Raw genomic sequence first — 27,430 nt, forward strand, 5'->3', positions numbered from 1 at the left:
TTTTCTGATTTGATTCCAAGAACACATTCTGATACAATTGAAAACTATGTGTCTTGAATTGGGGTTTCCTATTGAATCCCAGTGGTGACCTGCAGCTTCTGGGACTTATTGACATTTAAGTTGAAAACTAAAGATAATTAAAGGGAAAAAAAATCTTCCCACAATTTTTTTTTTATTCTTGTCCCCACAAAAGAGCTTGGAAACAAAGTTAGGGAATTCAAACAAATATGAAAGGGCCTTGGGTTTGTTTTCTTCTTGGCTAAGCCAATTTGCTCATCAAGTCCAGATAGTTGGAAAATTTGATTTATTAGGCACTTTATTCCTTCCATGGCTTATGATAGCTTCACAGAGAAATATAAAATTTTTATTAATTCATTCTTCTTCTAGAATAATGAACTGAATTATATAAATTACAAGTGAAATCAATAAAATCCTTAGATAAGTCCTCAGCATTTAGCTTCCTATAAATATACAAATAATAAGTATAGATTCATAACTGGGGATTTGACTCACTATACTACTACTACTAATAATAATAATAATAATATCTAATGTTTATTAAACACTTATCAAAAGCTAGATATTTTATGAAATATCTGAATGCATTATTTCATGTATCCTCCAAACTATTATTAAGTCTCACCCTACAGATAGGGAAAGAAAGACCTTGAAAGATGATACAAGAGAGTCAGAATTCAAACCCAGAACTGTCTTCCCTGTAAAAGATGGTTGGCAGCAATTCTGGGTATAAGGAGATGGTAGATGATACCATGCAGAGATGACTGGGAAACTACAAATTGGTGTGTGCCTGAGACCAGAGGTCAAGGTGAGAGGGGCCTCTCTCATGGGATGTAATATTCGGGGATGTTCTTCAAATGGTACGCACACATACACACACATACCCATTCCAGTTAACCTTGTGGCCCAGTGGCTTCTTATATCTCACTCATTTCCAGTCCTGGACTCTACTCCACTGTGGAGGACTTCCTGTAGGAATCCTCTGGCCCCTCTTTGGAGACTTTGGGGCAGTCCTAGCTGAGGATGCTCTCCCAAAGCCCTGTTCACAGCTGACTTCTTTCTTTGAAGCCCTTATTACATGTGCAAGTTTTACTTTGCTGTTTTAATTTCACATTCTTTTACAATTTGAGAAAGAGAAGGCAGTTTTATGGACTGGGCCAGAATCAGAATGCTTTCTCTAAAGAGAGATGTTTGTCATCTTAAGATGGATGGAGCTACAAATTGAGTTTCTTTAGTACATATTGGTTCTGTATCTCAGCTCCCTGAATCTGTGTGGCAAATTAACATTGCTGGAGTCAAGAGAAAGTGATTTATTACAGAAATATTTATTGAGCTCTTTTGGGAGGCTCTACTCTAGTCAGTGAAAGAATAACAAAGACAACTCAGCAGTTGCCTTCAAAGGGTAGGCATGCCCACAAATACAAGCACAGCAAGGAAGCAAAGAAGAGATCCAGAAAACCACAGGAAAGCAGAGGAAAAAAAAGGTCAAGTCCAGATGGGTGGCCAAACATGTCCCACCCATGCCAGGCAGATCTGAAAGGAACTTATGTGGCTGTATACACACCAGAGTGTGCTAGGCTGTTTTGCCATGCACCTTTTCCAAGCTAAGCAGCTGTGTTTACTGAAAAGAAATGTGCTTGAGGACTAAGATGGGGAAAAATACAGTCATGAAAACAGGGCAGCTCAAGGGGGATCCAAGATGGAGGGCCAGAGGGAAACAGCATTCTGTGTCACTCCGTGACATGGGTCTCAACTAGTGGGAACACTGCTTTGCTGAGAGTGATAGAGGACCCCTCCAAGCTGATCCCACACGGGCATCACAGCCGCCTTGCCATGAGGCCCCAATAAGCAAGCAGCATTAGAAAAGGACTTTCGACTCCCCACTACTTGCCCACCCAGGTCTCACAAGTGCCTTAGTGGGACGACCAGCATCAGCTGCAGAAATCCCAGACACTGCTCACATGAAGGACACTCAGCTGCTAACTACACACAGGAACTCCAGCTGCCACTCCTGTGTGGACCCCCATCTACCAACTTGGTCCTTCATCTTGGGACTCCACAGCTACTGCCATAGTTCCCACTCAAGGTAACCTGTTTACACCTGGGGACATCACAGGCTCTGAAGAAAGCCAATAGCCACAACACTGCAAGCCACACTGCTCATCTCTGAACGCATCAAACAACGCCATCACCTGGCTCCCCACAACCAACCCAACACCCCATCTGTAAAAGCAGCAGCATCCATCTTGGGTCACCTCCATCGCCATTTTTAGTCGGGGCAACTATCAGTTTAGAACACCAGATAGCCAGGTGAGGCCCTACAGGGCCACTATAAGCCTAAAGGGTAAAAACGGTAATGCTTCGGATCCATAGAGTTAGAAAGGAAGACACACGAGCAACATGAAAAGACAAGGGAAGAAAATGCCCCAAACAAATCAAGACACCACATTATTAGAATCCATGGCTAGCACAGCAGATGAAATGACAGAGGAGTTCAGGATGTACATAATTAAAATGTTCTGTGAATTAAAGGATGAAATAAGAGAACAAATACAGGCAGCAAAAGATCATTTTGGCAAAGAGCTACATAAGCAAATACAGGAAGCAAAAGATGACTTCAATAAGGAGATAGAGCTTCTAAAGAAAAACCAAACAGAAATCCTTGAAATGAAAGAAACAATAAACCAAATTAAAAGCTCAATTGAAAGCATCACCAACAGATTAGACCACTTGGAAGACAGGACCTCAGACAATGAAGACAAAATATATAATCTTGAAAAGAATGTAGACCACACAGTGAAATTGGTAATAAACCATGAACAGAACATTCAAGAAATATGGGAGAGCATAAACAGACCAAATTTAAGAGTTATTAAAGTAGGGGAAGGCATAGAGTTCCAAACCAAAGAAATGAACAATCTATTACATAAAATAAAATCAGAAAATTTTCCAAACTTGAAGAACAAATCCAATACAAAAAGCTTACAGGACACCAAATGTACCAAGCACGTTATAAGGAATATGCCTAAAATACAGAATAAGGAGAATATTGAAAGCAATGAGAGAAAGGAATCAGATCACATACATGGGGAAACCAATTAGGTTATCTGCAGATTTTTAAGCCCACTCTGAAAGCTAGAAGATACTGGAAAAACATATATCAAGCTCTGAAAGAAAATGGATACTAACCAAGAATTTTGTATCCAGCAAAATTAAGCTTTAGATTAGATGATGAAATAAAAACCTCCCATGATAACAAAAGTTAAAAGAATTTACAGCTAGAAAACCTGCACTATAGAACATCCTTGGCAAAATATTCTATGAAGAGGGAATGAAAAACTGTTAAAATAACTTTCAGTTTACAGCTAGCAGCTAGCAGTTATGAGCAGCTCAGAGTGCTTGAAGAATCTACGCTCTTCTGAAACGGAAATGAGGAAAAACACCCCATTCACAATATCCTCAAAAAAAATAAAATACTTGGGAATCAACCTAACAAAAGAGGTGAAAGACTTATACAATGAAAACTACAGAACCCTAAAGAGAGAAATAGAAGAAGATCTTACAAGATGGAAAAATATACCCTGTTCATGGATAGGCAGAACTAACATCATCAAAATGGTGATTTTACCAAAGGTTCTCTATATGTTCAATGCAATGCCAATCAAAATCCCAACGGCATTTCTTGTAGAAATAGATAAAGCAATCATGAAATTCATATGGAAAAATAAAAGACTCAGAATAACAAAAGCAACTCTAAGCAGGAAGTGTGAATCAGGCTGTATAGCGATACCAGATTTCAAACTATATTACAGAGCAATAGTAACAAAAACAGCATGGTACTGGTACCAAAACAGGCGGGTGGACCAATGGTACAGAATAGAGGACACAGAGACTAATCCACAAAGTTACAACTATCTTATATTTGATAAAGGGGCTAAAAGCATGCAATGGAGGAAGGATAGCATCTTCAACAAATGGTGCTGGGAAAACTGGAAATCCATATGCAACAAAATGAAACTGAATCCCCTCCTCTCGCCATGCACAAAAGGTAACTCAAAATGGATCAAGGAGCTTGGTATCAAATCAGAGACTCTGCATCTGATAGAAGAAAAAGTTGGCTCCGATCTACATATTGTGGGGTCGGGCTCCAAATTCCTTAATAGGACACCCATAGCACAAGAGTTAATAACAAGAATCAACAAATGGGACTTACTTAAACTAAAAAGTTTTTTCTCAGCAAAAGAAACAATAAGAGAGGTAAATAGGGAGCCTACATCCTGGGAACAAATTTTTACTCCTCACACTTCAGATAGAGCCCTAATATCCAGAGTATACAAGGAACTCAAAAAATTAAACAATAAGATAACAAATAACCCAATCAACAAATGGGCCAAGGACCTGAACAGACACTTCTCAGAGGACGACATACAATCAATCAACAAGTACATGAAAAAATGCTCACCATCTCTAGCAGTCAGAGAAATGCAAATCAAAACCACCCTAAGATACCATCTCACTCCAGTAAGATTGGCAGCCATTATGAAGTCAAAAAACAACAAGTGCTGGCGAGGATGTGGGGAAAAGGGTACTCTTGTACATTGCTGGTGGGACTGCAAATTGGTGCGGCCAATTTGGAAAGCAGTGTGGAGATTCCTGGGAAAGCTGGGAATGGAACCACCATTTGACCCAGCTATTGCCCTTCTCAGACTATTCCCTGAAGACCTTAAAAGAGCGTACTACAGGGATACTGCCACATCAATGTTCATAGCAGCACAATTCACAATAGCTAGACTGTGGAACCAACCCAGATGCCTTTCAATAGATGAATGGATAAAAAAAAGTGGCATTTATACACAGTGGAGTATTACGCAGCACTAAAAAAATGACAAAATCATGGAATTTGCAGGGAAATGGATGGAATTAGAGCATATTATGCTAAGTGAAGTTAGCCAATCCCTAAAAAACAAATGCCAAATTTCTTCTTTGATATAATGAGAGCAACTAAGAACAGAGAGGGAGGAAGAGCAGGAGGAAAAGATTAACATTAAACAGAGACATGAGGTGGGAGGGAAAGGGAGAGAAAAGGGAAATTGCATGGAAATGGAAGGAGACCCTCATTGTTATACAAAATTACGTATAAGAGGTTATGAGGGGAATGGGAAAAAAAACAAGGAGAGAAATGAATTACAGTAGATGGGGTAGAGAGAGAAGATGGGAGGGGAGGGGGGATAGTAGAGGATAGGAAAGGTAGTAGAATACAACAGTTACTAATATGGCATTATTTAAAAATGTGGATGTGTAACCGACATGATTCTGCAATCTGTATTTGGGGTAAAAATGGGAGTTCATAACCCACTTGAATCTAATGTATGAAATATGATATGTCAAGAGTTTTGTAATGTTTTGAACAACCAATAAAAAAAAAGAAAAGAAAAAAAAAGAATCTACACTCGTTCAGGTCTGATAGGAACACCTGCAGGATGGGATGCTCTGCTCTAGTGAGCCGTTAGTGAAACCACATCCTTAGCACTTATGGTTAGTATTGCCAAGCTGCCGGGCCAGGAAACTGATAGCCAGGAGCTTCAGGCATGAAACTCCTAACTTAGAAAGCCCCCTCCCCTAGGGATAAAGACCCTTCCTGATGATAGCAAGATAGCAATATAGTTACATTAGGCATAAGATGATTGGCTTATGGATATTATCTTGCTCATGTATGATTGACGGGCATGCCCCACTAGAACCCTATAACAATTGTATGCATTCCAAAAATAAACTGAGCTACTGGATGATGACTTGAGATTTGTATCCTGGCAGTTCTCTCATAAGCTGTGTGTTGATTCCACGTCTCTGTGTGTTAATTCCACGTCTCTACCTGCTGCGACTGAGGTAGCCGAGCGACTAATTGACCACATCAGTGACCAGAATGACAGCAAAAAACAACAATGAAAATCAGCAGAAGGAGGTATTATACTAAAGGAAAAGCTAATCAAAGGAAAAACCAAGTCAAGTTAAATAACAAAAATGGTTGGGAATACAAGTCATGTCTCAATAATAACCCTGAATGTTAATGGCCTAAACTCACCAATCAAAAGACATAAGCTAGCTAATTGGATTAAAACAAAAAGACCCAACAATATGCTGCCTCCAAGAGACTCATCTCATAGGAAAAGACACACAGACTGAAGGTGAAAGGTTGGGAAAAAATCTTACCAGTCACATGGACTGAGGAAGCAAGCAGGGGTTTCCATCCTCGTATCAAATGAAGTAGACTTTAGGCTAATGTTAATCAAAAGGGACAAAGAAGGACATTTCATACTGCTCATGGGAACCATACAACAACAAGACATAAAAATTATTATAAATATATGCCCCAAACAATGGAGCCTCTATGTTCATCAAAAAAACTCTTGTCAAGTTCAAGAGTCAAATTGACCACAACACAATAATTCTGTGAGACTTTAACACACTTCTTTCACCACTGGATAGATCTTCTAAACAAAAGCTGAACAAAGAAACGATAGAACTCAATAACATAATCAATAACTTAGACTTAACTGACATATATAGAATATTTCATCCTTCAACAAGCAAATACACTTTCTTCTCAGTAGCACATGGATCCTTCTCTAAAATAGACCATATATTATGCAACAAAGCAACTCTTAACAAATACATAAAAGTAGAGATGCTACTCTGCATTCTATTAGATCATAATGGAATGAAATTAGAAATCAATGATAAAATAAAAAGTAAAAACTACTCCAAAACCTGGAGACTAAATAATATGCTACTGAATGAACAATGGGTTGCAAAAGATATCAATGAGGCGATAAAAAATTCTTAAAGGCAATGAGAATATTGATACAACATATCGAAATCTCTGGGACACTATGAAGGCACTACTAAGAGGAAAGTTCATTGCATGGGGTTCATTCCTTAAAAGAAAAAAAGTCAACAAATAAATGACCTAACACTACATCTCAAAGCCCTAGAAAAAGAAGAACAAATCAACACCAAAAGCAGGAGAAGACAGGAAATAATTAAAATCTGAGCTGAAATCAATGAAATTGAAACAATTGAAAAAATTGACAAAACAAAAAGTTGGTTCTTCCAAAAAAATAAATAAAATTGGCAAACCCTTAGCCATGCTAACAAAGAGAAGGAAAGAGAAAATTCAAATCTTTTACATACATTATGAAAAAGGAAACATCATAAAGACACTATAGAAATACAGAAGATAATTAGAAATTATTTTCAAAGCTTGTACTCTAATAAAATAGAGAATATCGAAGGCACCAACAAATTTCTAGAGGCATATGAGTTGCCCAAATGGAATCAGGATATTACACACAATTTAAACAGATAGATTTCAAGCAAGGAAATAAAAGATGTCATCAGAAGCCTACCAACCAAGAAAAGCCCAGGACCAGATGGATACACAGCTGAGTTCTATAAGACCTATAAAGAAGGACTAATACCTATACTCTACAAATTATTTTGTGAAACAGAAAAAGAGGGAGCACTTCCAAACTCATTCTATGAGGCCAATATCACCTGATTCCAAAACCAGGCAAAGACACATCAAAGAAAGAAAACTTCAGACCAATATCATTACTGAACATAGATGCAAAAATTCTCAATAAGGGGTTGGGGTTATGGCTCAGCAGTAGAGTGCTCACCTAGCATGTGCAAGGGTTCAATCCTCAGCACCACATAAAAATAAATAAATAAAATGAAAGTATCGTGTCCAACTACAATATATATATATATATAAATAATAAAAATTCTCAATAAAATTCTGGCAAATCAAATACAAAAACATCAAAAAGATAGTGCACCTTGAACAAGTGGGGTTCATCTCAGGGATGCAAGGTTGGTTCAACATACAGAAATCAATAAACATAATTCATCACATCCATAAACTTAAAGATAAGAATCATGCGATCATCTTAATTGATGCAGCAAAAGCATTCCACAAAATACAGCATCCCTTTATGTTCAAAACACTAGAAAAACTAGGGATAACAGGAACATATCTCAACATCATAAAAGCTAAGTCCTAGGCCAACATCATTCTAAATAGAGAAAAATTGAAAGCATTCCCTATAAAAACTGGAACAACACAGGGATATATCCTCTTTCACCACTTCTATTTAACACAGTTCTTTAAACACTGGCCAGAGCAATTAGACAGACAAAAAAAAATTAAAGGGATATGAATAGGAAAAGAAGAACTCAAATTAGCTCTCTTTGCTAACGATATGATTCTATACCTAGAACACTCAAAAATTTACCAGAAAACTTCTAGAACTAGCAAATGAATACAGCAAAGTAGCAGGATAAAAAATCAACACCCATAACTCAAAGGCATTTCTGTTTATCAGTGACAAATCTTCTGAAAGGGAAATGAGGAAAACTACCTAATTTACAATAGCCTCATAAAACAAAATATTTGGGACTCAACCTAATAAAAGAGGTGAGAGACCTCTACAATGAAAACTACAGAATGCTAAAGAAAGAAATTAAAGAAGACCTTAGAAGATGGAAAGATCTCCCTTGTTCTTGGATAGGCAGAATTAATATTGTCAAAATGACCATATTACCAAAAGCACTATACAGATTTAATGCTATTCCAATCAAAATCCCTATGACATTTCTCATAGAAATAGAAAAAGCAGTCATGAAATTCATCTGGAAAAATAAGAGACCCATAATAGCTAAAGCAATCCTTAGCAAGGATTAGCAGATCTCAAACTATATTACAGAGCAATAGTAACAAAAACAACATGGTATTGGCATCAAAACAGACTGGTAGACCAATGGTACAGAATAAAGGACACAGAGACTAACCCACATAATTACAGTTATCTTGTATTAAACAAGGTGCCAAAAACATACATTAGAGAAAAGACAGCCTCTTCAACAAATGGTGCTGGGAAAACTGGAAATCAATATGCAACAAAATGAACTTAAACCTCTATCTCTCACCATGCACAAAACTCAACTCAAAGTAGATCAAAGACCTAGGAATTAAGCCAAAGACACTGCGCCTATTAGAAGACAAAGTAGGCCCAAATCTCCATCATGTCGGATTAGGCCCTAGCTTCCTCAATAAGACTCCTATAGCACAAGAATTAAAATCAAGAATCAATAAATGGGATGGACTCAAACTAAAAAGCTTCTTCTTGGCAAAAGTGAGGTGAATAGAGAGAATACATCTTGGGAACAAATTTTTACCACTCGCACATCAGATAGAGCACTAATCTCTAGCGTATATAAAGAATTTAAAAAGCTAAACAACAAAAAAACAAACAGCCCAATCAATAAATGGGACAAGGAACGGAACAGATACCTCTCAGAAGATGATATACAATCAATCAACAAATATATGAAAAAATGTTCAACATCTCTAGCAATTAGAAAAAAATCAAAACTACTCTAAGATTTCATCTCACTCTAGTCAGAAAGGCACCTATTAAGAATACAAACAACAATAAGTGTTCGTGGGGATGCGGGGGGAAAAGGCGCACCCATACATTGCTGGTGGGACTGTAAATTGGTGCAGCCAATATGGAAAGCAGTATGGAGATTCCTTGGAAAGCTGGGAATGGAACCACCATTTGACCCAGCTATCCCACTCCTCGGTCTATACCCAAAGGACTTAAAAACAGCATACTACAGGGACACAGCCACATCAATGTTTATAGCAGCACAATTCACAATAGCTAAACTGTGGAACCAACCTAGATGCCCTTCAATAGATGAATGGATAAAAAAATGTGGTGTATACATACACAATGGAATATTACTCGGCAATAAAAGAGAATAAAATCATGGCATTTGCAGGTAAATGGATGGAGTTGGAGAATATAATGCTAAGTGAAGTTAGCCATTCCCAAAAAACCAAATGCCAAATGTTTTCTCTGATATAAGGAGGATGTTTCATAGTGGGGTTGGGAGGGGGAGCATGGGAGGAACTCTAGATAGGGCAAAGGGGTGGAGGGAAAGGCAGGGGGCATGTGGATAAAAAAGATGGAGGAATGAGATGGATATCATCACCCTAAGTACATGTATGAAGACATGAATGGTGTGAATATACTCTATATACAACCAGAGATATGAAAACTGTGCTCTATATCTATAATATGAATTTTAATACATTCTGCTGTCATATATAACAAATTATAATAAAAAATACATTTTAAAAAGAGGGCTTTTGGGGCTGGGATTGTGGCTCAGCAGTAGAGCGCTCGCCTAGCACAGGCGGGACCCGGGTTCGATTCTCAGCACCACCTAAAAAATAAAGGCATTGTGTTGTGTCCATCTACAAAAAAGATTCTCTCTCTTTCTCTTTCTCTCTCTCTCTAAAAAAAAGAGGGCTTTTTCCTCTGCTGTTCCTTCTAGTAGCATATCTGTCCCAGTGTGAAAAGAACAACAGGAAAAAAAAAGGAGCCTTGTTTATCTACTTATTCATGAAATATCAAATAAAAAGCACTTAAAAAGAGATATGAGTGAGCCAGGATTTCAGGCAGAAAAGAAAGGTGGCATTTAGGCCATCTGGCCACTTCTCCCCAGCTCTCCTGCCCGTGCTATGGTTTAAGCCACCATCATCTCCCACCTCCTTCTGAGATTACTGCAATAGCCTCCCCTCAGGTCTCACTGCCTCTACCCCTGCCTCCCAGTCAGTCTATATTGTCAACAGAACAGCCAGAACAGTCCTTTCAAATTCTCTTTTCTATTTCTGTTTTAACAAAAATTACGAGAAACTTATTAGCTCAGACAACATCAACATATCATCTTACAGTTCTGGATGCTGGAAGTCCAAACCTGTTATCAGGGCTGAGTTCCTTTCAAGGCTCTTCAGGTAAAACACTTCCTCAACTTTTCCAGCTTCTAACAGCTGCCCACATCCCTTGGCTCATGGCCCACATCCCTCTGAACTCTGCTCTCATTGTCAGGCCTCCCTCTCTGACTCTGACCATCTGACACCCTCTTCTCTGGGTCCTGGCAGTTATTCTGGGGCCATCTACATAATCCAGGGTATTGTTGCCATCTCAAGATCCTCCACTGCAAAGTTCCTCTAACCACAGAAGGGAATGTATGCCTAGGTTCTAGGGAAGTAGATATTTTGGGGGAGTGGAAGCTTCAATCTGCCTTCCACAAGGATCATCTCTTTCTAGCTTCTCAAAGTTGCAAAGGCCTTCAAAACAGTCACAGTAAGATAGTCAGCTGCTTTTTCAAAAGAATCAGTAGAAACTTGAAATCAGTGGAATGACATCTTTGAAGTTCCAGAAGAAAAGGCTATCTGCCTACATAGAGGAGAAGGATTCACATTCACAAATAAATGCAAAATAAAATTGAAACTATATTGAGATTTCATATCATTTTACTCAGAATGGAAATTATCAAGAATATAAGTAACAATAAATGGTGGTGAGGATGTTGGGGAAAGGGTACATCCATACATTGTTACTAAAAAAACACTCTGGAAGGCAGTACAGAGATTCCTCAAAAAAAAAAAAAAAAAAACGAAAATGGAACCATCATATGACCCAGCCACCCCACTCCTTGGTATGTATCCAAAAGATTTTAAATCAGCATACTACTGTGATACAGCTACGTCAATGTTTACAGCAGCACAATTCAAAATAGCCAAGCTAGAGAACCAACCTAGGTGCTCTTCAACAGATAAATGGATTAAGAAATGTGGTATATATACACAATGGAGTATTACTTAGTCATAAAAAAAGAATGAAACTATGGCATTTCCCAGTAAATGGATAGAACAGGAGACTATCAGGCTAAATGAAATAAACCAGTCCCAACAAACCAAAGGTCAAACCATTTCTCTGATAAGCAGAAGCTGGTCTAAAATAAAGGGAAAAAAAGAAAATTGGGGGAGATGTATTCCATCAAAACAAAGTTCAGTGGAGTAAAGAGAGGGAACTAAGGAAGGAGAGGAGGGACAGGATAAGGGAAGAACAGCAGAATGAACCAGCCCTAACCTTCCTATGTACATATATGAATATACCACAGTGATCTAACCTTATGTATATCTATAAGGCACTATTTTTTTAAAAAAATCTATAAGTAAGTAACAGAAAGATCAGGAGTGTAGAAGGAAGGAAATCAGGGAAGGAAGAGGAAAATGAAAGGGGAAGTACTAGGGACTGCATTGGAGCAAAATATATTTCATACTTTTATAATTATGTCAGAATGAATCCTAATATTATGTGTAACTAAAAAGACCCAATAAAAAAAGCATCAGAAACAATAGGTGTTCATTCAAACATCTATTCAGTTTCTGGAACAAAATGAAGAACAGCATGCTATATGTTTCAAAGTCAAAAAGGAGAAAGACAGCATAAATTTCCTTGTGGAACTCAGATCTCAGTCATAATAAAAATTTGAAAACTATGAACCATGTCTTATATTAGAAAAAACTGGGAGGTGTCTAACCAAAAAGACAGATATAAAGGGAAATTCAGAGAGAGAGAAAACATGGAGATGTAACAATATGAGGAAGGTCTTCAAATATCTGATGATCTTTAATATAGATGGTAGAATATCTATTCTGCATTATTCAAAAGCTCAGAACAGAAAGTGAAATTTACAAGGCTCTGAAATTCCAGTTAATATGTAATTGAATTTTCTGTCAAAACAGAGAACAAGTCGTCTCCTAAATTAGATGCCTGAACTACCTGTCAGAGCAAATATTCAAGGAAATATTCAGCTGCACTATAGGAATAGATTATCAAGTTGGAAGTAAAGCTGGACAATGTGATTGTGAAGATCCTTCTATTTCCCAAATCTTACCATTCAATACAATTACTATGGTTTGAGTATCTACCCCAAGGATTTACGTTAGAGGATTTGTTCTTAGTGCAACGATATTGGGAAGTGGTAGATCTTTAAAAGGTGGAGTCTGGTTGGTGGGTTTGGATCACTGGGGTGCTGCCCTCAGGAGGGACTAAGGTAGGTTTAAGGGACCTGAGTTCTTGTGAGAGCAAATTCCAAGAGCAAATTTGACTCCTGACTCACTCTCTGAATTCCTGTTTAGTGATCCAATCTCTTCCTCCCCTGTGTGTTCCTACTGTTGGGATGCCAACTGCCAAGAGGTCCTCACTAAAACTGAGCCAATGCTGGCACTATGCCCTTGAACCTTCAGAACCATGAACTAAATAAATCTCTTTTCTTTGTTTAAAAAAAAAACTGCTTCTGCCTGGGGTACTATGTCATAGTAACAGAAAACTGGCTACTACAGCAATCTAGAACTGTATTAAGAGTACTATTAGATCAAAGGTAGCAGCAGAGGGAAATAAGGTATAATATTTAGTTTCTCACAGTGTACACTATATTTAAGAATCATCTCCTTAGAAGTGAACAGAAGCCAAGATAGAAAACAAGTTCTCTATGGAACAATATGTTCGGAGAAAAAAAGTGAAGAAGACTGAACCAGGAGGAAATTCTGTAACAAGGGTCCAGTGAAGAAGATAAAAGTATAAATCTGAGAAGCAAGAAGAATGTGAGAGTCATGAAGACTAAAACTGATGAGCATTCAAGAAGAGAACAACCACCGCTGCTAATACCAAAGAGACATGAGAAAGGACGGTGTTGAAGAACAGGTTCTAGGCTTCTCCTTAGGAAGTCCTCTGTGACTGTTGATCTTTTACAGCAACCTAACCTAACCCACATCAGGGGTAATAAAACATCAGATCTCTCTAAGCCTACATAGTGCCACATTTGGATAAAGTTAGAGTAGCACACAAACTCAGTAAGTACTTGAGAATAAGAAGACAGCTCTTCTCTGAACTTTCTATTTGCAACTCTGCAAAATGACTATGGTGGTCAATTTTTAAATACAGAATGAATCCTCTGTGAGAAGATTTCTATTCCAAAACTAAATCACAGGACAAAAGTCTGGAGCACACCTAGGTCTAAGGACTCCAATGCTGTCTCCTTCTGTTCTCCCAATCAGAGAGGCTGATGAACCTAGGGATGGAGGACAACGTCCTGCAATATTTAGGACAAGCAGCAGGACTTGGGATCTCTGGGATGATCCCTATCACCTTTTTTTAACACTTATTTTTTCGTTGTAGGTGGACATAATATCTTTATTTTATCTTTATGTGGTGCAGAGGTTTGAACCTAGTGCCTTATGTGTGATAGGCAAGCACTCTACCACTGAGCCACAACCCCAGCCTCCCCCATTATCTTTTTACATAGAATTTTAATGTGGTAAAATAGAAGGGATTAGGTGGTTCTCACCTCTAGTGGCACCAGAGAAAATACACCATGCTCCTTCCTTCCTGAATACCAAAAAGTTATTAAAATATACATGAGACATCATTAGGAAATTTAAGCCCAAAGTTATGAGAGGGCTTTTGTGAAGCCAGCACTGTCTTAAGCATGTCATTGACTTATCAGTACCTTTTGGTATTTCATTTCAATGGTCTCATTCAATTAAACTAAAGAAAACAGATTTTGAAAAAAGCATGATCCAACTTCACAAATGAGTTACTATAACAGACAAAAAGCAAGTTTAAAACAACAGCTACTTCATGTAACTGCAAAACTACTTGAGAAGACAGCCTTTGGATTTCTGTTGTTGTTCCATAAGAGATAAACCCAAGGAAAAATATGTTCTTTAAATATATATATATATATATATATATATATATATATATATATATTATTAAGCCAAGCACAGTGGTGCATGCCTGTAATCACAGAGATTTGGGAGACTGAGGCAGGAGAATGGTGAGTTCAAAGCCAGCCTCAGAAATATAGTGAGGCTCTTAGCAACTTAGCAAGACCCTGTCTCTAAATAAAACATAAAAAGGGCTGGGAATGTTGCTCAGTGGTTAAGCACCCTGGGTTCATTTACTGGTTAAACTATATGTGTGTGTATATAAATTTTATATACTTGTAAATTTTATCGATACAAGAAATATATATATATAAATTTTACATATATATTATAATTACATTAATGTATTAATATGATACCAGTAAGGGTAGAATATGCATTTTTCATTTTTTTAATCACAAATCCTCTAACACAGGACAAACCCAGTGTCTAATATGCTCAAAAAATGTCTGTGGCATTAACTAATCTAATTACACAGGAAAACAAAAATATGGACTTTATTCCTTTATTAGAGCCAAAAAAAACAAAAAATCCAAAATTCTGTTAGCATTGAGGCTCCATAATTCCTGGATCCTATTGTTGCTTGGTTGCAAAACAGACATAATAATTCAACATTTATTTTAAGAGAAATCACTATAAACTCCTGCAAAGCAGGTATATAAATTTCAACCAAAGCAGCTGATTCTTATTGTTTCTACCACACTGGCAGGCCTCTGACTCACCAAAAATAAATAACCCCTGTGAAATGAGCAACACAGCAAAGACTCCCAGGGCTTCCAAAATGTTCTCTTAAAAATCAGAGCCCCTTACAAGTTAAGTCTGTCAACAGAAAATCCACCTGTAAAGGTATTATTCATGTCAGCCATGAAACCGGACAAAATCATTTTGGCAAAACCCAGAATATTAGGATAAAAACCTACCAACCTATGAACTATACCAGGTTTCTATGAATTCAGTAGCCTAACACTGATACAGTACTTTTGTGATTTGTAAAGTACTTCATATATGTCATTACATTTTGCATTCATCTTCACAATAGCCTTGAGAGAGAGAGAAAGGGACGAACCCCATTTTATAAATAAGAAAGGTGAAGCTCAGAGAACTCAAGCAGGAAGAGCTGTTAAGCAGCAAAGGGCAGGTTTACTCCTATTGCTTCTGACTCGTGTTTCTATCACACCACAAAGGACCATTACAGAGGGTTAACAGAGCTTTACACACCTAGAGCACTAATGCTGGTCAAACCCAGGAAATTCTTACGCTATTGATCTAAATGAACCATGTTACATCACAGCCACCTAGAATCAAACGTATGGATAAGTTGGACAAGGAAAAAACTCTGAAGATTTTGGAGTGTAGTGAAAATACGTAAGGGCCATAGAGTTCTATATCACCGCATGATTTTTAAACTTATAGTAGCAATAATAATGTCAAAGAGCTACATTACTGCAGGCATCATGGACTGCTCTCTACATGAAGGTTCACAAAAATAAGCCTAAGAAACCATGAAGCCATCTCTCTCTCTCCTGCCCAGGACATTTAGGGTTGCTTTCTAGAAGGCAGCTGGCCCCAAACTGGTTCAGGGCTGACTTCCCCAGGGGCACAGCTGGCAGAGTGCGTAGGCCCCATGATAATTTTAAGGACCCTCAAAAATGTTTTAATTTTCATTTATTTTAAAATCAAAAGAAAAAAATGAATAAAATAATAATGGATTCACAATAATGGATCCAGTCTGAATTCTATTTGTCTTTGTACTAATGCAGTCATAAAATCCAATGTTTAATACATTTTATGGAGGAAGGAAAAAACAAAGGCAGAAGTGCCTAAGGCCCACGGAAGACAGAAAGCAGCCCTGATCTGACTCGTCCCCATGCCCCATAAACACTCTAAGGGCAGCCCTTGTGGTGTAATACGTGCTGGCTCCACAGCTCCCGCATTTTGGAATCAAGAACAGCTTTAGTAAAGAAAGATCTTAATTATCTACTTCTTTTGCTTTCCATATTGCCAAAGTAATAAGATCTGAATTAGGTATTTTATACATGAACAACACTTTTCTGATTGTTTCGTGGAGAAACACATATTAGCTTTAACACAATTTGTCGCTGGGCCTCCCCTGCAAACTATCCAGAGAGGGTAAATTACAAAAAACAAATGGAAAATAGACTGTAGTCACAGTGTTTTAAGTATCTGACTCAATTCACTGTCATTTTTCACATCTCAAAGAATGTGAGACTTATATGAATATGGATATAATAAAAAATAAAGTATATCTCAGGAGGAGATTAGTATTTTCTCATTACACTCATGACTGGTTCACATATTTTCACAGAAATTATCAACAGCCTCAGCTTCCTGATGATGCTGAGAGTTTAGATAAGTCTAAGTGCAGCTTTATTAATGCTGTAGATGTGAAGTACCTTATTGAGGCACAATATCACCTCTTCAAGGTATTTCCCCAAAGAAACCCAGGCAGATTCAAATCTCTACATTGTACTCCTCTGGCAAATATAACACTGTAATGATGGTGAGTAAGATGTTTTAAAGTCATGATTGCTACCATAAACATAAAAATTATGTGAAAAAAAAAAAAAAAAAAATATATATATATATATATATATATATATTCTATTGAATTGTAAAAAGCTACAGTTAGTATAACAACATATCATAAGGGTTCTAGTATGTTTTTTGAAAAGAAATGATAGATGTCTGAGGTGAGGGGTATGCCAGTTATTCTGATCTGATGATTATGGTGCTTTGTAAACATGTACTGAAATGTCATACTATACCTCATAACAATGCACAACTAGTATGTGTCTATTAAAATTTAAAAATATACTTTAAAAACTGCTATTAGCCAGGTACAATGGCACACACCTGTAATCCCAGTGGCTTGGGAGGCTGAGGCAGGAGGATGGTGAGTTCAAAGCCAGCCTCAGAGAAAGTGAGGCACTAAGCAACTCAGTGAGATCCTGTTTCTAAATAAAATACAAAATAGGGCTGGGGATGTGGCTCAGTGGTCAAGTGCCCCTGAGTTCAGTACCAAAAAAGAAAATGCTATTGATTGACTGACTGAATGAATAAAAGAATGAATAAATACTTCAAGTAAAAGAAGCTCTCCACCCTATTACCAGATCTCAAGGAGAAGAATTAATGTGACCCAAAAATGCCTCATTCCCAATCATGATGATGATGCTAGTGATGGTGACCCAATGTGAGTTTCTAAGTCATATGGCCATTGTAACAGGTCCAAGAAGAAGGGACATGCCTCAGCTTTCTCTGCCAGTTAGAGTTAGGGTGCAGAAACAGACACAGCTATGTGGAAAAAACCAGTTAACTTCCTTAAAACAGCAGTGATTATTTGTCTAAAAGATGAAATTCTGTGTGAAGAAGATAAACACTGCATTTCTCATTAAAAAAAAATATCAGTTAGAACTTTTATAAATAAGAAAGGTGAGGCTCAGAGAACTCAAGCAGGAAGAGCTGTTAAACAGCAAAGCCCAGGTTTACTCCTATTGTTTCTGACTCGTGTTTCTATCACACCACGAAGGACCATTACAACTGTCCATTTAAAAACAATTGTTAATATAATATTTGTACCAAAAGTATTCAATCCAAATCAATATAGTAGGAATTAACTAAACTATTTAGAATACTTTTTCTTTCTTCCTTTTTTATTAGTGCATTACAATTATACATAAAAGTGGGATTTGCTGTCACACATTTGACATGCACACAGTATGACAATATTTTGGTGAATTTCATTCCCCAAGATCTTCCCTTTCCCTCTCCTCCTTCTCCCTCCTGGTCCCCTTTCTCTATTTTGCCACTCCATTATGAAGATGCTATAAATGGCTGGACTAGACTTTCCTAAAATTCAAAATAAAGAAAAATAATCTAAAGTTAAAAGAAAGTAAATGGATTAAAAGCCAAACTCAACGTGTGAATAGTGATTAGATATTGTATCAAATTTAAATCAGCTCTGAGAGATGAGATTTGGGGGTAACAGTTGGGGAAATTAAAAAATGGAATGTATGTCATTTATCAATGTTATGTTTCTTACATGTGGTACCAATACTGTAGTTTTGTAGGAGAAAGCCTATTCTCAGGAGAAGCATAGCACTTTTTGAAGAGAAAGGAAGAAAGAGAGGAAACAGTAGCAAACTGTGACAACTACAGATAAAGTGAAGTGCATGTGGGTGTTCATTTTAGGATTCTTTCAACTTTTCAGTAAAACAATATTTTCCAAAAAAAAAGTTATGGGAACATGTAGATAAGAATAATGTTATGGAGAAATAATTAGACAAAAATATCTATAACCACAGTATTAAGTTTAAAGAGAGAGTTTCAAAATAATGTGCAGTGAAATTCCATTTGGGGATATATAATTAGATCAACACACAAGTGCATGAATAGAGCTCACTGTGGTGGGGCCTCCAAAGTTGTACCCCCAACAGCCTTGAATGATGGTCCCTAGATTGCACAATTACAGTCACTTCTGCTTTTTTACTTTTATTTATTAAGAAATTGCCTCTTTTTTGTGTGTACATTAATATATATATACACAAGTGAGGCCTGGGTCTCAGACCATGTTCTTAACACACCAAATTTTGCAATATTAGGTTCTGTCAGAAACTTACCCATGTTCTAACTAACCTTATGTTTACAATAGTAAGATCGTACCAGTGGTCTGATATAAATTATTTCAAGTGACAAAGAAAAAAAATGACAGTCATTCTAGACTCTTAGATTAGTACTGGGAAAGCGTTGCTCCAGAGGGTTGTGGTTAATGGCCGGCAGTGGGAACAACCTTGAGACAACTTGTAACTCATTTTGAGACTATGTTGCAATGAGTGAGTGTCCAACAGCATGGTCTGCACCATGAAATCAATACCTAGGCAAGTAGGTTAAAGAACTGTCAGGGGTGTCACTAGAAGGGATGGGGCAGTAGATTAACTCCAGCCCAACCTTCAGTCTACAAAATCTATGGTCAAAAATAAAGAAAATAGCAGCAATAAATTGGATACACATTCACTGAAGGAAAAACTGCATGATAGACTGCCACTGGCTAACCAGGACCAAAAGGCAAAATCAATACTTACTAGTTGGGATGCTGCACAAGAAACCAGAATATTATTTAATACTATAGTTTGAATATCTTAATCTAAAATGCTCCAAAATCCAAAACTTTGTGACTACTGACATGATACCCAAAAAGTTTCAGATTCTGAAGCATTCCAGATTCCCACATTAGGGATGCTCAAGCAGGTAAAGTCTGTGCAAATATTACAAAATCTGAAAATATTCAAACTCTGAAATACTTCTGGCCCCAAGTATTTCAGATAAGAGATGTTCCAACTATTTCCAGTTGACTGATTACTCAATCAAGAAAACAAAGTATTTCCTCCTACAACAACCAAAATTATTTCCACCGTGTAAAGCTGGTTTTAAGTGTTCATGTATGCACACACCACACAGAAATAAAAATGAAGAACAAACTATTGATTCATGCAACCACATAGATATGCGTCAAAAACCTTACACTGAGCAGAAGAAGCAGGACCAAAGAATAATTCTGTGTTGTTTCATTTATATTTGTGTTAAAAACAGGCAAAGTTAAACTGATAGAAATGAAAAGATGGCTGTGGGGAATGTAGGAAGGATGAATAAAAAGACACACCAGGGAATTTTCTAAGGTGACAGAAACGTTTTATATCTTGTTTTATACAACCTTGAGAGTTACAAGGATGCAGACACGAACTGTCAAACTTGTTGGACAGAACACTTAAGACCAGTGTGTGTGTTGTCAATAAATTAAACCTCCATAAAAAATTAAAGTTAACATTAAAATGCATATCGCTTCATATCATCTGAAGAACACAATACTTACCAAGCAATTTCTTTTTACTGCAGAACATTATTGCTCCTGACCATTTACCAGATCTCAAACACGGACCTATGTTAGAAAACAGGAGAAGCATACAATATCAGTATTTGAAAAATGTTCAATGACCATAAATTTATATTTATTAACTTTCTTCCTAGATAAATCTATATGACTAGGAAGTCACTGACACAATAAGGAACAGCTTCAATTTATCAGGCTTAAATCTAACTGGATAAGAATAATTCTACATTGCATTAGATAATGTGGAATGAAGGGAAGGGAGGGGAGATGGGAATAGGAAAGAAAGTAAAATAAATCAGACAGAAATTTCCTGTGTTCATATATGAATACACAACCTGTAAAACTCCACATCGCACCATGTATAACCACAATAATGGGATCCTAATTGGAATAAGTTATATTGATACTCCAAGATGGCCGCGAATAGAGTGCATCACACCCCGTGTACCGCGTCACTGCGCAGGTGAATAACGAGTTAAAACGACAAAAAACTATCTTGTTAGGAATTTACAGCAAAATGGGGGTGCACCAAAACCTAGAGGAAGGATTTCCAGCACCGAGGTCCAGTAATTGAGTCTCAAACACGAGCCAACTGTGCGACCGGAGATCCAGGCTGACTGATCCGCGCGGCCCACCCCGCGGCTACAGATGGCAGGGCGCCACCGAGAAGCGACCTGCAAGCAGAGAGAAACGTTGCTACGGATTCTGTGGAATCCTGCTGGCTGTGCCCTCACTAAGCCCCGGGCTGAGTTCGGGATTTCAGACAGGGAAAGAAACAGTCCAGTTCTATCCCCCACAACAGAAACTCCACCAAGGAAGCCAGCGGCCACCATTTTGGAGAGCTGACGTAACCACTGCCAGTCTCTGACAGATTGCAACAATAAAACAGGTGTGTGTTACTCAACCCATCTCCCATACAGCAGGGAATTCGCATAAAATCTCTCCTAGGCTTTCTGGGGGAGGGATTATCAGAACGAGCCTGCATAAAGACGCGGGGAAAGCTAGAGACACCTGACCTCCAACTCCCCCTCCCATCAGCGGCGAAAACGAAACCTGTCTTGCCAGCGCTGGGGGAGGGGCAAGCGGAAAAAATCAAAACAATAGAGTGCCGGGGTTCCCAATAGCCACCCTCCACACCCAGCAAACAGCAGGCCCAGAGTACAGTTTGAACTGCCGAGAGGCATCACTCAGGGGAAGACTGGTCTAGCAGGAGAAGCCAGGACTAGCAGGAGAAACCAGGGGACTAGAGGCCAGGCCCTCATGACTGGGCGGCTGGAGACCGCACGCCCACCGGCGACCGGGAGCTGAAACCAACCAGAGACAGTCCAGTCCCACCCCCCCCCATTCGGACACCCAGGCAAGGAGCCTGGGGCCCACCATAGCAGAGAGGTGACGTCACTGGAGCTCGGCCATCGGAATTCCTTCCCAGCGGAATCCACTTTAGCAGGCATAGTCTACCAACACAAAGGAGAGACAACAGAGATATACAAAACCAAAACAAATCTATAGGAGAGAGCAGAAATACAGCAATCAAATACAGCTGGAAAGTAACGTGAACAACATGAAAAAACAAGGGAAAAAAGGACTACAAACAATGCAGGACAACTTAAATCTACAGGAGGACCTAGAAGCATCAAAAACATGGATAGGGAAAGAAATCAAGGCATACCTAACTCAGATGGAAAGGAATATTAGAGAAGACATGAGACAACAAGTCCAAGCAATGAAAGTATATTTTGAAAACGAATTAAACAAACAAATTCAAATGGCAAAGAACAAGCTTTACCAGGAGATAGAGATCTTAAAAAAAATCAAACAGTAATCCTAGAAATGCAGGAAACTATAAACCAAATTAAAAACTCACGCGAGAATATTACAAATAGACTAGATCAAGTAGAAGTCAGAACATCAGATAATGAAGACAAAGTTTATCAACTTGAAAAGAATATAGTCAACACAGAAAAGATGCTTAAATCTCACGAGCAATCTATTCAAGAGATATGAGATGTCATAAAAAAACCAAATTTGAGAGTCATCGGGATAGAAGAAGGCATAGAGATTCAAACCAAAAGAATGGACAACCTATTAAATGAAATAATTCTAGAAAACTTCCCATAGATGAAAGATGGAATGGATTGCCAAATCCTGGAAGCCTACAGGACCCCAAACATTCAAAACCGTAATAGACCAACTCCAAGACATATAATTATGAAGATAGCCAACATACAGAACAAGGAGAGAATATTAAAAGCTACGAGAGAAAGGAGGCAGATTACATTCAGGGGTAAACCAATTAGGTTAACGACTGATTTTTTCATCATAGACTTTAAAAGCGAGAAGATCCTGGAAAAATGTATTTCAAACACTGAAAAATAATGGATTCAAACCAAGAATACTGTATCCAGCAAAATTAAGCTTCAGATTTGACAATGAAATTAAAATCTTCCACGATAAACAAAAGCTAAAAGAATTCACAGCCAGAAAACCAGCACTGCAAAGCATTTTGAGAAAAATACTACAAGAAGAGGAATTGAAAAATAGTGCCCAAAACTAACAGTGGGAGGTATCTCAGTAAAGGGGGAGGAAAATAACCAAAAAGTAAAAACAAGCCAAACTAAAATAAATAAATAAATAAACATGACTGGAAGTAAAAACCATATTTCAATTGTAACCTTAAATGTTAATGGCCTAAATTCACCTATCAAGAGACATAGGCTAGTAACCTGGATCAAAAAAACAAATCCAACAATATGCTGCCTTCAGGAGACTCATATGATAGGAAGAGACATACACAGGCTGAAGGTAAAAGGTTGGGAAAAATCATACCACTCACATGGCTCTCAGAAGCAAGCAGGAGTGGCCATACTCATATCGAATAAAATCAACTTCAAACCTAAATTAATCAAAAGGGATAAAGAAGGACACTATATACTGTTAAAAGGAACCATCCACCAACAAGGCATAACAATTATCAATTTGTATGCACCAAACAATGGTGCTGCAACGTTCATAAAAAAATTCTCCTCAAGTTCAAGAGTCAAATAGACTACAACACAATAATTATGGGGGACTTCAACACACCGCTCTCACCATTAGACAGATCCTCTAGACAAAAGCTGAATAAAGAAACTATAGAACTCAATAGCACAATCAATAACCTAGACTTAACCAACATATATAGAATATATCAACCTTCATCAAGTGTATACATTTTCTTCTCAGCAGCACATGGATCCTACTAAAAGATAGACCATATATTATGCCATAGGGAAACTCTTAGTTAATATAAAGGTGTGGAGATAATACCATGCATGATATCTGATCATAATGGAATGAAACTGGAAATCAATGATAAAAGAAGGAAGGAAAAATCCTACATCACATGGAAAATGAACAATATGTTACTGAATGATCAATGGGTTACAGAAGACATAAAGGAGGAGATAAAAAAATTCTTAGAGACAAATGACAATACAGACACAACATACCGAAATCTATGGGACACAATGAAAGCAGTTTTAAGAGGGAAATTCATTTCTTGGAGTTCTTTCCTCAAAAAAAGAAAAAACCAACAAATAAATGAACTCACACTACACCTCAAAAACCTAGAAAAGGAAGAGCAAAACAACAGCAAATGTAGTAGAAGACAAGAAATAATGAAAATCAGAGCAGAAATCAACGAAATTGAAACAAAAAAAAACCATTGAAAAAATTGATAAAACTAAAAGTTGGTTCTTTGAAAAAATAAATAAGATCGACAGGCGCTTAGCCATGCTAATGAAGAGAAGAAGAGAGAGAACTCAAATTACTAACATACGGGATGAAAAAGGCAATATCACAACAGATACTACAGAAATACAGAAGATAATTAGAAAGTATTTTGAAACCCTATATTCCAATAAAATAGAAGATAGTGAACATATCAATACATTTCTTAAGTCATACGATCTGCCCAGATTGAGTCAGGAAGACACACACAATTTAAACAGACCAATAACAAATGAAGAAATAGAAGAAGCCATCAAAAGACTACCAACCAAGAAAAGCCCTGGACCAGATGGGTATACAGCGGAGTTTTACAAAACCTTCAAAGAAGAATTAATACCGATACTTTTCAAGCTATTTCAAGAAATAGAAAAAGAAGGACTCTTCCAAATTCATTCTATGAGGCCAACATCACCCTGATCCCAAAACCAGACAAAGACACTTCAAAGAAAGAAACCTACAGACCAATATCTCTAATGAACTTGGATGCAAAAATTCTCAATAAAATCCTGGCGAATCGAATACAAAAGCATATCAAAAAAATTGTGCACCATGATCAAGTAGGATTCATCCCTGGGATGCAAGGCTGGTTCAATATACGGAAATCAATAAATGCTATTCACCACATCAATAGACTTAAAGATAAGAACCATATGATCATCTCGATAGATGCAGAAAAAGCATTTGACAAAGTACAGCATCCCTTTATGTTCAAAACACTAGAAAAACTAGGGATAACAGGAACTTACCTCAACATTGTAAAAGCTATATATGCTAAACCTCAGGCTAGCATCATCCTAAATGGAGAAAAACTGAAGGCATTCCCTCTAAAATCTGGAACAAGACAGGGATGCCCTCTATCACCACTTCTATTCAATTTAATTCTTGAAATGCTAGCCAGAGCAATTAGACAGACAAAAGAAATTAAAGGCATAAAAATAGGAAAAGAAGAACTTAAATTATTGCTATTTGTGGATGACATGATAATATATTTAACAGACCCAAAAGGGTCTACAAAGAAACTGCTATAGTTAATAAATGAATTCAGCAAAGTGGCAGGATATAAAATCAACATGCATAAATCAAAGGCATTCCTGTATATCAGCAACAAAACTTCTGAAATGGAAATGAGGAAAACCACTCCATTCACAATATCCTCAAAGAAAATAAGATACTTGGGAATCAACCTAACAAAAAAGGTGAAAGATTTATACAATGAAAACTACAGAACCCTAAAGAGAGAGAGAGAAGAAGATCTTAGAAGATGGAAAAATGTACCCTGTTCATGGATAGGCAGAACTAACATCATCAAAATGGCGATATTACCCAAAGTTCTCTACAGGTTTAATGTGATGCCAATCAAAATCCCAACGGCATTTCTTGTAGAAATAGATAAAGCAATCATGAAATTCATATGGAAAAACAAAAGACCCAGAATAGCAAAAGCAATTCTAAGCAGGAAGTGTGAATCTGGAGGTATAGCGATACCAGATCTCAAACTGTACTACAGAGCAATAATAATAAAAACAGCATGGTACTAGTACCAAAACAGGCAGGTGGACCAATGGTACAGAATAGAGGACACAGAGACCAATCCACAAAATTACAACTTTCTTATATTTGATAAAGGGGCTAAAAGCATTCAATGGAGGAAGGATAGCATCTTCAACAAATGGTGCTGGGAAAATTGGAAATCCATATGCAACAAAATGAAACTGAATCCCCTCCTCTCGCCATGCACAAAAGGTAACTCAAAATGGATCAAGGAGCTAGATATCAAATCAGAGACACTGCATCTGATAGAAGAAAAAGTTAGCTACGATCTACATACTGTGGGGTCGGGGTCCAAATTCCTTAATAGGACGCCCATAGCCCAAGAGTTAATAACAAGAATCAACAAATGGGACCTACTTAAACTAAAAAGTTTTTTCTCAGCAAGAGAAACAATAAGAGAGGTAAATAGAGAGCCTACATCCTGGGAACAAATTTTTACCCTTCACACTTCAGATAGAGCCCTAATATCCAGAATATACAAAGAACTCAAAAAATTAAACAATAAGATAACAAATAACCCAATCAACAAATGGGCCAAGGCCTGAACAGACACTTCTCAGAGGAGGACATACAATCAATCAACAAGTACATGAAAAAATGCTCACCATCTCTAGCAGTCAGAGAAATGCAAATCAAAACCACCCTAAGATACCATCTCACTCCAGTAAGATTAGCAGCCATTATGAAGTCAAACAACAACAAGTGTTGGCGAGGATGTGGGGAAAAGGGTACACTTGTACACTGCTGGTGGGACTACAAATTGGTGAGGCCAATTTGGAAAGCAGTATGGAGATTCCTGGGAAAGCTGGGAATGGATCCACCATTTGACCCAGCTATCGCCCTTCTCGGACTATTCCCTGAGGATCTTAAAAGAGCATACTATAGGGATACTGCCACATCAATGATCATAGCAGCACAATTCACAATAGCTAGACTGTGGAACCAACCTAGATGCCCTTCAATAGATGAATGGATAAAAAAAATGTGGCATTTATACACAATGGAGTATTATGCAGCACTAAAAAATGACAAAATCATGGAATTTGCAGGGAAATGGATGGCATTAGAGCAGATTATGCTAAGTAAAGCTAGCCAATCCTTAAAAAACAAATGCCAAATGTCTTCTTTGATATAAAGAGAGCAACTAAGAACAGAACAGGGAGGAAGAGCATGAGGAAAAGATTAACATTAAACAGAGTCGAGTGGGGGGAGAGAAAGGGAGAGAGAAGGGAAATCATATGGAAATGGTAGGAGACCCTCAATGTTACACAAAATTACACATAAGAGGTTGTGAGCGGAAAGGGGAGGAAACAAGGGAGAGAATTGAACAACAGCAGATGAGGTAGAGAGGGAAGATGGGAGGGGAGGGGAGGGGGGATAGTAGGGGATAGGAAAGGTAGCAGAATACAACAGTCACTAATATGCCATTATGTAAAAATGTGAGTGTGTAACCGATGTGATTCTGCAATTTGTATTTGGGGTAAAAATGGGAGTTCATAACCCACTTGAGTCAAATGTATGAAAGATGATATATCATG

General features: G+C 37.6%; 1 protein-coding gene across 4 annotated transcripts in view; it reads right to left on the reverse strand.

Annotated features, from left to right (window-relative positions):
• The window catches only part of Atp8b4 (ATPase phospholipid transporting 8B4 (putative)), a 246,490-nt gene that overhangs the window by 207,771 nt on the left and 11,289 nt on the right, over window positions 1–27,430 (reverse strand). For 3 of the 4 annotated variants that reach the window (XM_058584792.1, XM_046460874.2, XM_046460873.2), the window contains exon 2: window positions 20,556–20,621. In XM_058584792.1, coding sequence (XP_058440775.1) covers window positions 20,556–20,583 — 28 coding nt within the window. In that variant the 5' untranslated portion in view covers window positions 20,584–20,621. Of the gene's footprint in view, window positions 1–20,555; window positions 20,622–27,430 lie in introns of those variants that run through there. The other variant, XM_058584791.1, reaches the window with a different exon arrangement.

Source organism: Marmota monax, unplaced genomic scaffold, assembly GCF_021218885.2.
Source record: "Marmota monax isolate L192 unplaced genomic scaffold, Marmota_monax_Labrador192_F-V1.1 WCK01_AAM20220418_F8-fsc00001, whole genome shotgun sequence".
Classification (NCBI taxonomy): domain Eukaryota; kingdom Metazoa; phylum Chordata; class Mammalia; order Rodentia; family Sciuridae; genus Marmota; species Marmota monax.